The following is a 16,449-nucleotide window of genomic DNA, read 5'->3' on the forward strand; positions in this document are numbered from 1 at the left end:
GTATTCCATCCAAATGCTAGCTGCGCCTTAATTGCATAGTTACTGAGATTTTAAAAGGTCACAACATAGATTTGTGTTAGAAAACTTTCCAGTTTCCTGAAAGAAATACTCCAAGGAAAAAACCATCAAATAACTATCCTGAAAGCAAATTTGTAGGTGCCAAATTATATTAAGAAAATTAATAGTGTTATCCCAATTAATTACCTCCTACAAAGAACTCCACTTCCTGACATTGCTTAGTGTGAAATAAGAATGTGAAGACATCCATTCTGCTGTAGCACAGGGGAAATGGCTTAATTACAGGAAATAGTAGAAATTGGAAGGCTCAGTGAAACATTTACATTTTTGAATGAGCGTAACATTCTCTCTACTCGTAATCTTGGAGACAGAGAATGCATAAAACTGCAAATGTATGCTCAGGTCACCTTAATGGTGAAATTTGTATCTGAGCGGACTAGATTTGGCTAGTGACCCATACTAATTCCTAGCTAATCTTCAATTTAAATAATCTTGTGCTAGTGATACAAGAAAAGAACAAAAAAGACGAGGAGGACTTGTGGCACCTTAGAGACTAACACATTTATTTGGGCAAAGCTTTCATGGGCTAAATCCCACTTCATCAGTGCAGTGGAAAATACAGTAGGAAGATATAGATACACAGAGAACATGAAAAAAAATGGGTGTTGCCACACCAACTGTAACAAGACCAATCAGTTAAGGTGGGCTATTATCAGCAGGGGAAAAAAAAACTTTTGTAGTGATAATCAGGATGGCCCATTTCAAACAGTTGACAAGAAAGGTGTGAGTAACAGCAGGGGGAAAAAATTAGCATGGGGAAATAGGTTTCAGAGTAACAGCCGTGTTAGTCTGTATTCGCAAAAAGAAAAGGAGGACTTGTGGCACCGTAGAGACTAACCAATTTATTTGAGCATAAGCTTTCGTGAGCTACAGCTCACTTCATCGGATGCATACTGTGGAAAGTGTAGAAGATATTATATACACACAAAGCATGAAAAAATACCTCCTCCCACCCCACTCTCCTGCTGGTAATAGCTTATCTAAAGTGATCACTCTCCTTACAATGTGTATGATAATCAAGCTGGGCCATTTCCAACACAAATCCAGGTTTCGACATCTCCGACTCAAGGAATATTTCCAACATACCTCTGAACAACATACTAATCCACAGAGACCTCCCTACCAACACTACAAAAAGAAGGATTCTACGTGGACTCCTCCTGAAGGTTGAAACAGCAGACTGGACTTCTACATAGAGTGCTTCCACCGACGTGCACGGGCTGAAATTGTGGAAAAGCAGCATCACTTGCCCCATAACCTCAGCCGTGCGGAACACAATACCATCCACAGCCTCAGAAACAACTCTGACATCATAATCAAAAAGGCTGACAAAGAAGGTGCTGTTGTCATCATGAATAGGTCGGAATATGAACAAGAGGCTGCTCGGCAGCTCTCCAACACCACTTTCTACAAGCCATTACCCTCTGATCCCACTGAGAGTTACCAAAAGCAACTACAGCATTTGCTCAAGAAACTCCCTAAGCACAAGATCAAATCCGCACAGACACACCCCTGGAACCCCGACCTGGGATATTCTATCTGCTACCCAAGATCCATAAACCTGGAAATCCTGGGCACCCCATCATCTCAGGCATTGGCACCCTGACAGCAGAATTGTCTGGCTATGTAGACTCCCTCCTCAGGCCCTATGCTACCAGCACTCCCAGCTACCTTCGAGATACCACTGACTTCCTGAGGAAACTACAATCCATCGGTGATCTTCCTGATAACACCATCCTGGCCACTATGGATGTAGAAGCCCTCTACACCAACATTCCACACAAAGATGGACTACAAGCCGTCAAGAACACTATCCCCGATAATGTCACGGCTAACCTGGTGGCTGAATTTTGTGACTTTGTCCTTACCCATAACTATTTTACACTTGGGGACAATGTATACCTTCAGATCAGCGGCACAGCTAGGGGTACCCGCATGGCCCCACAGTATGCCAACATTTTTATGGCTGATTTAGAACAACGCTTCCTCAGCTCTCGTCCCCTAACGCCCCTACTCTACTTGCGCTATATTGATGACATCTTCATCATCTGGATCCATGGAAAAGAAGTCCTTGAGGAATTCCACCATGATTTCAACGATTTCCATCCCACCATCAACCTCAGCCTGGTCCAGTCCACAAAAGAGATCCACTTCCTGGACACTACAGTGCTAATAAACAATGGTCACATAAACACCACCCTATACCGGAAACCTACTGACCGCTATTCCTACCTACATGCCTCCAGCTTTCACCCCGACCACACCACGCGATCCATCGTCTACAGCCAAGCTCTGCGATACAACCACATTTGCTCCAACCCCTCAGACAGAGACAAACACCTACAAGATCTCTATCAAGCATTCTTACAACTACAATACCCACCTGCGGAAGTGAAGAAACAGATTGATAGAGCCAGAAGAGTTCCCAGAAGTCACCTACTACAGGACAGGCCTAACAAAGAAAATAACAGAACGCCACTAGCCGTCACCTTCAGCCCCCAACTAAAACCCCTCCAACGCATTACTAAGGATCTACCACCTATCCTGAAGGATGACCCAACACTCTCACAAATCTTGGGAGACAGGCCAGTCCTTGCCTACAGACAACCCCCCAACCTGAAGCAAATACTCACCAGCAACCACATACCACACAACAGAACCACTAACCCAGGAACCTATCCTTGCAACAAAGCCCGTTGCCAACTGTGCCCACCTATCTATTCAGGGGACACCATCACAGGGCCTAATAACATCAGCCACACTATCAGAGGCCGTTCACCTGTACATCCACCAATGTGATATATGCCATCATGTGCCAGCAATGCCCCTCTGCCATGTACATTGGTCAAACTGGACAGTCTCTACGTAAAAGAATAAATGGACACAAATCAGATGTCAAGAATTATAACATTCATAAACCAGTTGGAGAACACTTCACTCTCTCTGGTCACGTGATTACAGACATGAAAGTCGCTATTTTACAACAAAAAAACTTCAAATCCAGACTCCAGCGAGAAACTGCTGAATTGGAATTCATTTACAAATTGGATACAATTAACTTAGGCTTGAAGAGAGACTAGGAGTGGCTTAGTCATTATGCAAGGTAGCCTATTTCACCTTGTTTTTTCCTTCCCCCGCCTCCCCCCAGACGTTCTTGTTAAACCCTGGATTTGTGCTGGAAATGGCCCACCTTGATTATCATACACAATGTAAGGAGAGTGGTCACTTTGGATAAGCTATTACCAGCAGGAGAGTGAGTTTGTGGGGGGGGGGAAGGGGAGAAAACCTGGATTTGTGTTGGAAATGGCCCAGCTTGATTATCATACACATTGTAAGGAGAGTGATCACTTTAGATAAGCTATTACCAGCAGGAGAGTGGGGTGGGAGGAGGTATTTTTTCATGCTTTGTGTGTATATAATAAGATCTTCTACACTTTCCACAGTATGCATCCGATGAAGTGAGCTGTAGCTCACGAAAGCTTATGCTCAAATAAATTGGTTAGTCTAAGGTGCCACAAGTACTCCTTTTCTTCATGGGGAAATAGTTTTTACTTTGTGTAATGACCCTTTCACTTCCAGTCTTTATTCAAGCCTAAGTTAATGGTGTCCAGTTTGCAAATTAATTCCAATTCTGCAGTTTCTCGGAGTCTGTTTTGAAGTTCTTTTGTTGGAGAATTGCGACTTTTCAGTCTGAAATTGAGTGACCAGGGAGGTTGAAGTGTTCTCCGACTGGTTTTTCAATGTTATAATTCTTGAGGTCTGATTTGTGTCCATTTATTCTTTTTCAGAGAGATTGTCCGGTTTGGCCAATGTACATGGCAGAGGGGCATTGCTGGCACATCACACATTGGTAGATGTGCAGGTGAACGAGCCTCTGATAGTGTGGCTGATGTGATTAGGTCCTGTATGGTGTCCCTTGAATAGATATGTGGACAGAGTTGGCAACGGGCTTTGTTGCAAGGATAGGTTCCTGCGTTAGTGTTTTTGTTGCGTCGTTGCTGATGAGTATTTGCTTCAGGTTGGGGGGCTGTCTGTAAGTGGGTTTTAGCCCACGAAAGCTTATGCCCAAATAAATTTGTTAGTCTCTAAGGTGCCACAAGTACGCCTCGGGTTTTTTTTTGCAGATACAGACTAACACAGCTACCACTCTGAAAAAAAAACAACAGTTGCAGATACTTTTCTTTTCTGAAGCAGAATACAACCCCCTTGCAGAAATTTAAGTATGGCTCTCTACATTAGACATAATATAACAGCTTTCTACTTTATTTTAATCTCTTGTAATCACTGTAGCACATCTGGCAAAAAGATGCATTTCCTCCCAATTACTTTCAAGAAAAGAGAGCTGTTTAAGTTTCTATTGGGGAACAAACTTTTTATTGAATTAAAACTTTTCAAAGCTCTGCAAAAGTTTAACACCTATTGTAACGTACAGGCTGCATGGGGCCAAAGACAGCTGCCTGATAATGTCAGCTATTCCACTGGAATGTTGGATCTCTACAGATGTTTTGTTTAAAAAAAATTCTAAATTTCTAAAGTCGTACTTATCTATAATTATTCATCTCCTGTGTGCAATTTGGAACTAAATAACTAGCCTCACTGAAATATGAGACACTTCTTAATACAGCATTCAATATGCCCTTAAATTAAGGACAAGCAGAAACTGAGCAAATTTCTCAGAGAGGAACTAAAAACATACGAAGTGCTACAGAAATCTAAAAAAGTGTTATGGCAAAAAATAAAAATATTTCAAAATTCATGCTTAATTCCACAGGAACTAATCCATCATGACAAATACCTTCTTGGACACCTTTTTAAACTCTGAGAAGTCTAGATGAAAATAAACCAAATTATACAAAAAAGTGTAAATTCTTTATATTCTAAAGGGAAAGTGTGTTTCAACCATGTACTTGCCATGAGCACTTAACAACTGCAACTAATAAAGAATTAGCTAAAGGTCAACAACCTGTCAAAACAATAAGATGTTAGCACCTGTTTGGAGCTGCACAGTACACTCCTGTGGCAATAGGACTGGTTACGATTGTTTGTCATTGTCTTCTTGACAGCAATGGCCACACTAACGCACACAATTAGCTGTTCTCTTGAAAACCACAAGAGTTCTGTATTTAAAATCTTGGATCTAGCAAACAAAATGAAAATTTAGCCCATTTTCTCATTTGTCAAAGAAGGCACGAGAAAACAGCGATAATCTCACTGAGCAGCAGAATAGAGCACAAAGTCTTTCAACTCAATTCCAACGTTTTAATGCCATTATTCACTTGCAAACACTTCAGCTTGCAGATTTTGCTATAGAAAGCATGAGAATGCAGAAAACAAGTTTAAACCTGCACTGAATAAAGCAGACATAAAATCACTTTCAGTACTGGCACAACAGCATGTGTCAGAGATCCAGTGTTCGATCCTGGGCCAGCAAGGTCTAGAAACAGTGCTCAGAAATTGGATGGGAGAAAGCACTTGTCTTGTCCTCTAGCAACTTGCTTCTGGCAAAAACAAGGCACTGTTTGAAGATGTCTCTGGAGGGAGACATGTCCTAATAAGCTCATGTCTCATGTCCTAATAAGCTATGTTAGGAGCTTATTCCTTCACCCGCTTACTTCCCTGGTCCTTCTCGCATGAACAGAGAGCAACAATACCCGAAGTCCAAAGGTGCAAGCAATTTGATGTTTATTGGGATGAACTTCCAGCAAGCATGATTCCAGTTTCCTTCCTTAGTGTCCCCCTTCCCAGCTCTGACACCACAGAGCCTTACACCTGTGTCCCTGTTCCCATTCCTGCCCTTAGCCAAACATGATTCCAATTTCCCCACCCCTGTTCATTTCCCCACTCCTCACCCACCCACCCACTCCCTGATTGACTGCAGACTATATAGTAAAACTTGAGTTCTGCTTAGCTATACCTTAACCAATCATTTTCCTGAAATTTAACTAACCAATCCTAACATATTGTAACATGATTATGTAACCAATTATATCCCACCACCTTAATTAGTTTACACCAGCAAAATTAATTATACAGCAGACAGAAACAATCACAGAACCAGACAGAGATTATACAGACAAACAATAGCAAAGTGGGAACTATAATGACAAAACAATACAGAAGTGAGGATTTCACATCCCAGCTTTTGATAAGTGAGTTCTTGCCAGTCAGGATGCTATCAAACTAAGTTTCCTTCTTCCCTTTCTCTGGAGGTGACAGGCATTATCAGGACAAGAGTGTATTCCTAACAGCCCAAAAGCACCTTCTTTCAATGTGACTAGTTTGGAATGTGAGGATGTGACCGGTTGCTTCCCAGCTTATGGCTGCCTCTGTTGCTTAGCCAAAGGCCTTAGCCTAAGAACAGGGCCTCAGACTATCACAGTAAGAGAAGGACCTTACACTGGCAGACAGTGATTTTGATTCTTTCTTTTATACCTCTAACTAGCCAAGTGATAAGAATACACCTAAATTCTTAAAGTACAGGCCTTTGCAGACAGGCCTGAATATCTATATCCTAACACCATACATAGCATTCTATGGTTGGAAAACTGTCACAGCACAGGACTCAGCAAGAGGAAGTGGAGAAGGGTCAGAGGACTCTGGAAATACAATTGGAATGTCAGAGGTGCATGCAGAGAAATTTCTGCATGGCTCAATGATCTGTAACAGTGGAAGATAATATTCCTGCTCAGTTTAGATAATTGACAACAATGAGGGAGAAGACTCCACATCACTGATGTGAAGAGGGCAAAAGTGGGACATCGTTAGGAGGGTACTTGTAACAGAACACTGGCCCTGGGATGCATGCATAAAATCAAGCATGTACACAAGTCTTTGCAGTATCAGGACTTTAAAGAGCAAGCTGCGCCCAATCCAGTTGAGACCCCTCCCCTGAAAGCAGGAGATTGTACATTTTACCTTTTAACTTGAGAGCTTGTGGAACACCTGCTTTTTGGCTCAATAACAGAGCTTTAAAGAGGAAAATTTGAAGTAAGGGCCCCTTCTCATCCATTGAAAAATGAAAAGAAAACCCATCTAGATAGAATTTCAATGACCAGAACTACAGAGACACTAACGTACAAGACTAAACTCAACATAAAACCTATAAAATTTAACCAAATTTCCTACCAGTATAAAAGTTTGACTCAATTACAAGAAAAGAAATAAGACTGGTGCTGAATGTATCATGTTGAGAGAAGAAAACCACCACCATCGTTATTTACATAGCAACTTCGATGTCCATAGCACGTAACAGAGAAGCAAGAAGACAGTTCACTATTATAATATATCACTGCAAGCTTCTCACTCCAAAAGTAGCAGCAACTGGTCAAATTCACATACCAGTTCTTAGATTTAAGTTTCTTACCTTCTGAGGCCGTCCTTCTTCTCATCTCTTGTCAAACAACTATCTAAGTGTCTGTTTATATACTGCTCTGGAATAGCAACCTCACACACAGGACAATCTACTGAAAATAAAATAAAGGGCAACTTGATGTGTTTTTAAAAGCTTGTTCATTACTTACAGCAAAGCCAAATATTTTCATATGAAAAATACAATTGTTATTTACGAAAAAAGAAAAGGAGGACTTGTAGCACCTTAGAGACTAACCAATTTATTTGAGCATAAGCTTTCGTGAGAATCAAACACAGAATTCTAGTTTTTCTTCTTAGAAATTTGGCACATCCACCCAGACAAATACTAAAAAAGTAATCACTTCCATTTCTAAAACATTTATTCCTACCTTTTTCAATATTTTGAGCAGAATCTTCTACCCTGGCAGAGCTTATATGTTTCGTTTGTTTGCTATAAGGTACTAGCTAATGAACGCTGCAAATATAGGAGTAACAATATTTGGGCTTCTATGCCACTGGAATTGTGCATAACTGTGAGTTTACTTAGTTTGAATTATTTCAACTCCCAGTAAGGAAATTGTTCTTAAATTCTGATTAATAATAAATTATGCTAATACTTCATACTCATGTAGCACTTCCTTAATCCAAGGATTTCAAAAGGACTACTTTCACATATTCATTCATTAACTGTGCCTTACAGGAGCCCTGCGACGAAGACAAGTATTAACCTCATTTTTCATAGGGGTAACTGAGGCAGAGAGAGGTTATGTGACTTAGCCATAGCATAACCCAGAACTGATCCAAAATCTCCTGCTCTGCCAGTAAGACATGCTCCCCCCTCCACCTACAGCAGAGGTCATCTTAAATGAACTCATGTGTTTATGTTCCCCCAAGCATATATTTGTAAAAAGTTACCGTGAGATCCACAAAGATATTGCTAAATCCTTTTATTCTTTTAATATGCTTGCCCTTATGTGGTCAATCACTTTGTATAAAACCCCACTACTCAGTAATTTTTAAGGCATAATTTGAGAGTGAGATTCTTCAATCATCATCACTGTGCTAATACGAAAAGGGTCAGTTTTAAACAAGAAAAATTAATTCTTGATGTCCCTGTAATACTGTTTCTTGTAAAGAAATTTGATGCTGTATGAGACTTCAACTAACACATTTGCAAAAACCTTGTGAAACTCAAAGATAATTGTAAAAAGAACGAGGAGTACTTGTGGCACCTTAGAGACTAACAAATTTATTTGGGCATAAGCTTTTGTGGGTTTTAGCCCACGAAAGCTTATGCCCAAATAAATTTGTTGTGGCACCTTAGAGACTAACAAATTTATTTGGGCATAAGCTTTCGTGGGCTAAAACCCACAAAAGCTTATGCCCAAATAAATTTGTTAGTCTCTAAGGTGCCACAAGTATTCCTCCTTTTTGCTGATACAGACTAACAAAGCTCACTCTAAAAGATAGTTGTGTGATCACACTTTTGGTAGTACCCACTGGCTCCTGAATCGGTATTTCAAATCAAAAATACCTTAGCCAAGACAGAAGTACAATAAACTAATTCTACACAGCATATTATTGTATCTGAGATTTATGGTTCAACTCCCAACACGGCATCAGAAATAATAGTCTCCTTTGTAACAACTTTAGGCTCAGTAGATGCTGGCGAGAGAAAAAAGCCTTTGTTTTTACTAATAACTTTCTCAGAGTTGAATTACATTGTAATCATTTGGTGCTGGGCCAAGTCCCCCCATGAAGTATGTTTTTAATGCAACATCATCCTGATTAAGCAGCAGCCGCCAATACCATTCAGTACCCTCAAAGGGTATGTTCACACTGCAGTTATACACCCGGAGCTGTCCTGTGCCAGCTGACTTGGACTCATGGGGTTCAGACTAACAGCATGTTTAATTGTGGCATAGATGTTTGGGTTCTGGCTGCAGAGCCCAGACTCCTGTCTAAGCCTGAATGTGTACAGTGCAATTAAGCAGCCCCTTAGCCCAAGTCCTACAAGCCTGAGTCAGCTGGCATGGGCCAGCCATGGGTTTTTACTTGCAATGTAAACAAACCCAAAGATGTCCCCATAATGCAGCCCTCTGGATGAAGCACATCCAGTTAAATATAGCAGAATGTAAATGTACCTTTCATCTCAAAGTAATACAGAAAGATTAATTAAGCATTTTAATTAATTAATAAAAATTAATTAAGGCATGCAGCATATATCTGATATTGGCAACAAACAGGGTAGAAGATTTTGGTGAATACACCAAACTGAAGCATGGAATGAGAAAGACAACACAGGCAACTCACCTTTTGTAATTACTTTCATTACAGATGTAGAGGGTTTCTCAAGATTTCTCATGCCTTCGGGACTTGTGGCTGCCATCCCTTCACTGACCACATCATGAGTCTCTGCAGAACTACAACGTCTATTATCTCTTTCTTGTTCGTTGTTGCAACCTTTATATTCCACCTCAGCAGCTACAGATCTCCTTTTAGGGGTCTGAGTGTTTTCCTTTATCAAGAAATGGTCTATAAGTTGTTTGTCTTGTTTTAATACTGAACCCACCACGGAACCCGCAGCATGACCTTTGCCAGCAGAATATTTGGTATAGTTTGTTGAAGGAGAAACTGGTGGTGAATCCAAGACCAACTCGAACAGTTGCTGCCTAGAAATATCCAAAAGGGAAACATATAATTAGATAAACATAATATTGTGTCCCGCTGATAGGCTTCACTCTACCCTTCTTTGGGAAAAAAACAGGGAGTGAAGAGAACAGGGCAAGCTTCCTAAGCTCTAGTTCCAATTCTTTGTCATTCACCTGCCTGTTAACAAGGCACAGCTTGAGAAATGCACCTCCTCACGTAAAATAGGAAGCATTCAAGGTTTCTGAAGAATCAAAGAATTCATTACAAATAAGAAGTGTCTATCTCTTCCAGCAAAGAGAACTTACTAAACATTAATCAAGTGTAACCACAGTGCTACCTTCCTAAATCTACAGACAGAGCTAGTGCCTCTGTGGCAGCTCAGAACTCCCTGTGGCAGCTAAAGCACAATGAAAAGGCTTAAGTGAAAACTGTTAAAGAACCCTGGGAAAGACTCTCCTTGCTAGTATAGGGCTTTCATGCTGCTGAAGAAACCTAAAACGTCCATTACAGCTCCAGAGCTGGCCTTGGGAAACTTCTTCCTGGCACAGGTCTGCACAAGGCAGCTTGTATTGCCCAATGAGGCCACCGCACTTCAAGCCCCAACACAGGGGGTTGAGGGACATGTTAGGAGTGTGTCTACAACACACAGCACTGCTGGAATTCTGGGTGGCACTCTGAGCATAGGAAGTTGCGAACAGGCTGCGGTAATCCACAGGGCTGTTTTACGTTATATCAAGGGTCTCACTGGCCCCTACCGCCATCTCAGAGCTGCTTGTTTTTGTGCTGCACTTCTTAGAGAGGGGCAATATAAAAATTACCCCCTAAAGGCAACAGTGAAACTAACAGGAATCAGGTCAATTTCATTCTGTTCAAGATTGGGAAAGCTTTGAATAGTAGCAGAGGCAGGCACTGGTGCTACTTGTACACAATGACTCATCAATTGAGGCTAAAGAAATTCAGAGTAGTGGACACAAGTATATATTTTGCAATTGAAGGAAGACAAGGTGCAGTGCAGACACATACCTACCCCCCTACACCAGGGGTGGGCAAACTTTTTGGCCCAAGGGCCACATCGGGATGAGAAACTGTATGGAGGGCCGGGTAGGGAAGGCTGTGCCCCCAAAACAGCCTGGCCCCTGCCCCCCTATTTGCCCCCTCCCACTTCCCGCCCCTTGAATGCCCCCCCTCAGAACCCCCCACCTGCTCCTTGTCCCCTGACTGCCCCTCCTGGGACCCCCCCCAAAACCACCACCCCCCCAGATCCCACCCCCATCCAACCCCCCCCACTCCCCTAACTGCCCCGACCTATCCACACCCCCGCCCCTGACAGGCCCCCCAGGACTCCCATGCCCTGTCCAACCCACCCTGTTCCCCGACCCCTGACTGCCCCAGAACCTCCACCCCATCCAACCACCCCCTGCCCCAACTGCCTCCCCAGACCCACTGCCCCTAACTGCTCCCTGGACCTCCTACCCAACCTCCCCACTGCCGCACGCGTGCTGCCACCGCCCCCCCCTTTACCATGCCGCTCAGAGCGGCAGGAGTTCGCAGCGGCTTAACTACGGGGGAGGGGAAACAACGGGAGAGGGGCCAGGGGCAAGCCTCCCGGGCCAGGAGCTCAGGGGCCGGGCAGGACGGTCCAGCGGGCCGTAGTTTGATCACCTCTGCCCTACACCTACACCCACACCCTCTTACCTTCTTGGTTGCCAAGAAGTTAGGAGGTGGGAATATGGATGTGAAGAGAGATGGAATGATCATTCTTTTCCAGAAGGAGAATGGCTTGGGAGTGCTTCTAATTTATCAGCTGCCTCATAGCTGAAGAACGATGCAAAACATTAAGCTCCGCACCTACGTTCCCTGTAAGGTGTGTGCCTGTGTGGCCACGCAGGAGGCCACAAAGGGCAGCACACTTAATTAGCAGAGCCACGCAGGTGTGCACACTGCACTCAGGGAAGTGGCCACAGGTGGGCCTGGAAGAGGACAGTGGGATGAGGTGGTACTTGGGGACAGTGGGGTGAGGTGGGGGGTGGTGATGAGGGAGATTGGGGCATGCAGGGCTGCTGCGGCAGGGCGAAGCACCTCTTCCCCGGCCCCAGCCCCGGGGCTGTGGGGAAAAAGAGCTGGGGGGAGTCCTCTCTCCCCACCGCAGCCCCAGGGCAGCCTGCACCCCAAGCTAGAGCCCTCATCCCCCAGCCCCTAACACTCTGCCCCAGCCCTGAGGTCCCCCCCCCAAACACACACTTCGAACCCTTCAGCCCGACCCCCACCACAGATCACCTCCATATTGGTGTTCATAACAAAATTCCTTCTGCACATAGATGGAAAAAATAAGAGGGAACAACCCCTCTCCTACCACCCACTGCAGAGTCCAGGAGCAACATCCTGGTAAGAATCCCAAAATCCTCCTCTTCTCCAACACCTGCGTGGGGGAGAGGAACTGTTGGCTTCCCAATGGAATGTTGTCTCTGAAAAATGGGTTTCCATCCTTCATCTACTGTAGACGGCTAGAAGATTTAGGCAATGGCAACATTCCCAAGCTCAAGGCATGTGGTGACTGGCTAAGTTAGAAAAAAGTGTGAATGCAACAGATTTTCTGGGTGGCATAGAAAAGGAGAAATAAAATATAATGGAATAGGTAGAGAATACAAGGTAGGAAAGAAAGAATAGGATAAAAGAAGAAGAATGTCACTAGAGATAACACAGATGCACCATAATCTATTAATAAAAATAAAGAGAGAAAATGGTAAGTCTGGAAGGAAAAAGATTGTTTGGTTTGGGTTTTTTGCAACAACAAGAGGAAAGCAAGTAAGTTACATTTTTAAATGTATCAAACTGACTGGCAATATGTTACGTTATATCAAAGTAAACAGCATACAATTGTTCCAATCCTTTAAACAGAAGGGAACGGAAGTATAAGGTATTTTTTTAATCCTTACTTGAAATTGCAGGATTAGAATCATAGAAAATCAGGGTCAGAAGGGACCTCAGGAGGTCATCTAGTCCAACCCCCTGCTCAAAGCAGGACCAATCCCCAATTAAATCATCCCAGCCAGGGCTTTGTCAAGCCTGATCTTAAAAACTTCTAAGGAAGGAGATTCTACCACCTCCCTAGGTAACGCATTCCAGTGTTTCACCACCCTCTTAGTGAAAAAGTTTTTCCTAATATCCAACCTAAACCTCCCCCACTGCAACTTGAGACCATTACTCCTTGTCCAGTCCTCGTCTACCACTGAGAATAGTCTAGAACCATCCTCTCTGGAACCATCTCTCAGGTAGTTGAAAGCAGCTATCAAATCCCCCCTCATTCTTCTCTTCTGCAGACTAAACAATCCCAGTTCCCTCAGCCTCTCCTCATAAGTCATGTGTTCCAGACCCCTCATCATTTTTGTTGCCCTTCGCTGGACTCTCTCCAATTTATCCACATCCTTCTTGTAGTGTGGGGCCCAAAACTGGACACAGTACTCCAGATGAGGCCTCACCAATGTCTAATAGAGGGGGACGATCACGTCTCTCGATCTGCTCGCTATGCCCCTACTTATACATCCCAAAATGCCACTGGCCTTCTTGGCAACAAGGGCACACTGCTGACTCATATCCAGCTTCTCGTCCACTGTCACCCCTAGGTCCTTTTCCGCAGAACTGCTGCCTAGCCATTCGGTCCCTAGTCTGTAGCTGTGCATTGGGTTCTTCCGTCCTAAGTGCAGGACCCTGCACTTATCCTTATTGAACCTCATCAGATTTCTTTTGGCCCAATCCTCCAATTTGTCTAGGTCCTTCTGTATCCTATCCCTCCCCTCCAGCGTATCTACCACTCCTCCCAGTTTAGTATCATCCGCAAATTTGCTGAGAGTGCAATCCACACCATCCTCCAGATCATTTATGAAGATATTGAACAAAACCGGCCCCAGGACCGACCCCTGGGGCACTCCACTTGACACTGGCTGCCAACTAGACATGGAGCCATTGATCACTACCCGTTGAGCCCGACAATTTAGCCAACTTTCTACCCACCTTATAGTGCATTCATCTAGCCCATACTTCTTTAACTTGCTGACAAGAATACTGTGGGAGACCGTGTCAAAAGCTTTGCTAAAGTCAAGAAACAATACATCCACTGCTTTCCCTTCATCCACAGAACCAGTAATCTCATCATAGAAGGCGATTAGATTAGTCATGACCTTCCCTTGGTGAATCCATGCTGACTGTTCCTGATCACTTTCCTCTCATCTAAGTGCTTCAGGATTGATTCTTTGAGGACCTGCTCCATGATTTTTCCGGAGACTGAGGTGAGGCTGACTGGCCTGTAGTTCCCAGGATCCTCCTTCTTCCCTTTTTTAAAGATTGGCACTACATTAGCCTTTTTCCAGTCATCCGGGACTTCCCCCGTTCGCCACGAGTTTTCAAAGATAATGGCCAATGGCTCTGCAATCACAGCCGCCAATTCCTTTAGCACTCTCGGATGCAACTCGTCCGGCCCCATGGACTTGCGCATGTCCAGCTTTTCTAAATAGTCCCTAACCACCTCTTTCTCCACAGAGGGCTGGTTACCTCCTCCCCATGCTGTGATGCCCAGCGCAGCAGTCTGGGAGCTGACCTTGTTCGTGAAGACAGAGGCAAAAAAAGCATTGAGTACATTAGCTTTTTCCACATCCTCTGTCACTAGGTTGCCTCCCTCATTCATTAAGGGGCCTACACTTTCCTTGGCTTTCTTCTTGTTGCCAACATACCTGAAGAAACCCTTCTTGTTACTCTTGACATCTCTCGCTAGCTGCAGCTCCAGGTGCGATTTGGCCCTCCTGATTTCATTCGTACATGCCCGAGCAATATTTTTATACTCTTCCCTGGTCATATGTCCAAACTTCCACTTCTTGTAAGCTTCTTTTTTATGTTTAAGATCCGCTACGATTTCACCGTTAAGCCAAGCTGGTCGCCTGCTATATTTACTATTCTTTCGACACATCGGGATGGTTTGTCCCTGTAACCTCAACAGGGATTCCTTGAAATACAGCCAGCTCTCCTGGACTCCTTTCCCCTTCATGTTAGTCCCCCAGGGGATCCTACCCATCTGTTCCCTGAGGGAGTCGAAGCCTGCTTTCCTGAAGTCCAGGGTCCATATCCTGCTGCTTACCTTTCTTCCCTGTGTCAGGATTAGTATTTTCAAGCTACAGATATAAGCCTATGACTACTGGCATTCCAAATCAGTAATTCAAGAAACTGTCAGGGACCTTCTCAAAAACAATGTCATTACACCATTTGTACTAGTGTAGTCTTTTCTCTGTATTCATCCTCTGCATTACCTGAGGATTACTCCTCCTTGGTAAAGATTATTACTGTCTACTCAACAGAAAGATCCCATTAAAAAGAACAAGTAACAATGTCCAATTCAAGACATTCTTATACTAGGCCAACTAGTGAGACTATTTTTATTAGTGGTTTAAGGTGCAGATTTGTTGCATTCAGACACAGCAACTGCACAAGATCTTTTGGTTGGTTGGTTGGTTTTTTTTTAATCCAGACTTCTGCCACTAGGTGAATCTGCAATACTACTAGTTAATGGCTCTTAAATTAATGGAAGGATCACAATTACCACTCACACTGAACCTGTTAGCCCATGTACCATTGGCATAATTGCAACAGCTATTTAAGACACACACAGAGAACCCAGAGCTCTTATCCTGATTTTTCTACATTACAAAAATCAACCTTACACTTGCAAATTTACATTTATAATAGTAGCATGGCAAAGGGAACTTCTACAGCACAAACAAGAGAGAGTCAAGAGCAATTAAGTGTGGCAGCAACAACAAATGCTTTGATGTCTGCTCTCAAACAGATGTGGACTGTAAGTTTCTATTGGTGATAGGGTTGTTATTCCACGACAGACCTGCAATTACAGAAAACTCTAGCTGTCACAGAACTAAATTCAGGAAAAATAAGAGCTAGCTGGTTCAGAACATAAAGAGTGAAATTCATCTTATGCAGAGTGTCTTTATGACTCACTTATGCTCCCTGTTAGAAGCTTACATGGGGGGGTTAATTTCATCCTAAAAGATCAGAAAACTATGAGACAGCATATCCGTTTAAAGCCTTAACCATCAACAAAAGAACATTATAATTCATATATGGGAGAACAGGACAAGACAAGTTGTCACGGTTCCTCCCCCACTCTGAACTCTAGGGTACAGATGTGGGGACCTGCATGAAAGACCCCCTAAGCTTATTCTTACCAGCTTAGGTTAAAAGCTGCTACCAACAAAGAACAGGAAAAGAGCCCACTTGGAAACGTCTTTCCACCAAAAATCCCCCCAAGCCCTACCCCCCTTTCCTGGGGAAGGCTTGATAAAAATCCTCACCAGTTTGCATAGGTGA

The 16,449-nt window shown here is 43.4% G+C and overlaps 1 protein-coding gene across 4 annotated transcripts in view; it reads right to left on the reverse strand.

Moving 5' to 3' along the window:
- Positions 1–16,449, reverse strand: part of RAD18 (RAD18 E3 ubiquitin protein ligase) — a 112,983-nt gene that overhangs the window by 77,929 nt on the left and 18,605 nt on the right. For 3 of the 4 annotated variants that reach the window (XM_084634429.1, XM_084634428.1, XM_084634426.1), the window contains exons 5-6: positions 9,742–10,100; positions 7,442–7,541 (exon numbers count right to left, since the gene is read on the reverse strand). In XM_084634429.1, the coding sequence (XP_084490555.1) occupies positions 7,442–7,541; positions 9,742–10,100 (459 nt within the window). The remainder of the gene's footprint in view (positions 1–7,441; positions 7,542–9,741; positions 10,101–16,449) is intronic. The other variant, XM_084634427.1, reaches the window with a different exon arrangement.

Source organism: Lepidochelys olivacea (genome assembly GCF_965140295.1).
Source record: "Lepidochelys olivacea isolate rLepOli2 genome assembly, chromosome: 7".
NCBI classification, from domain to species: domain Eukaryota; kingdom Metazoa; phylum Chordata; order Testudines; family Cheloniidae; genus Lepidochelys; species Lepidochelys olivacea.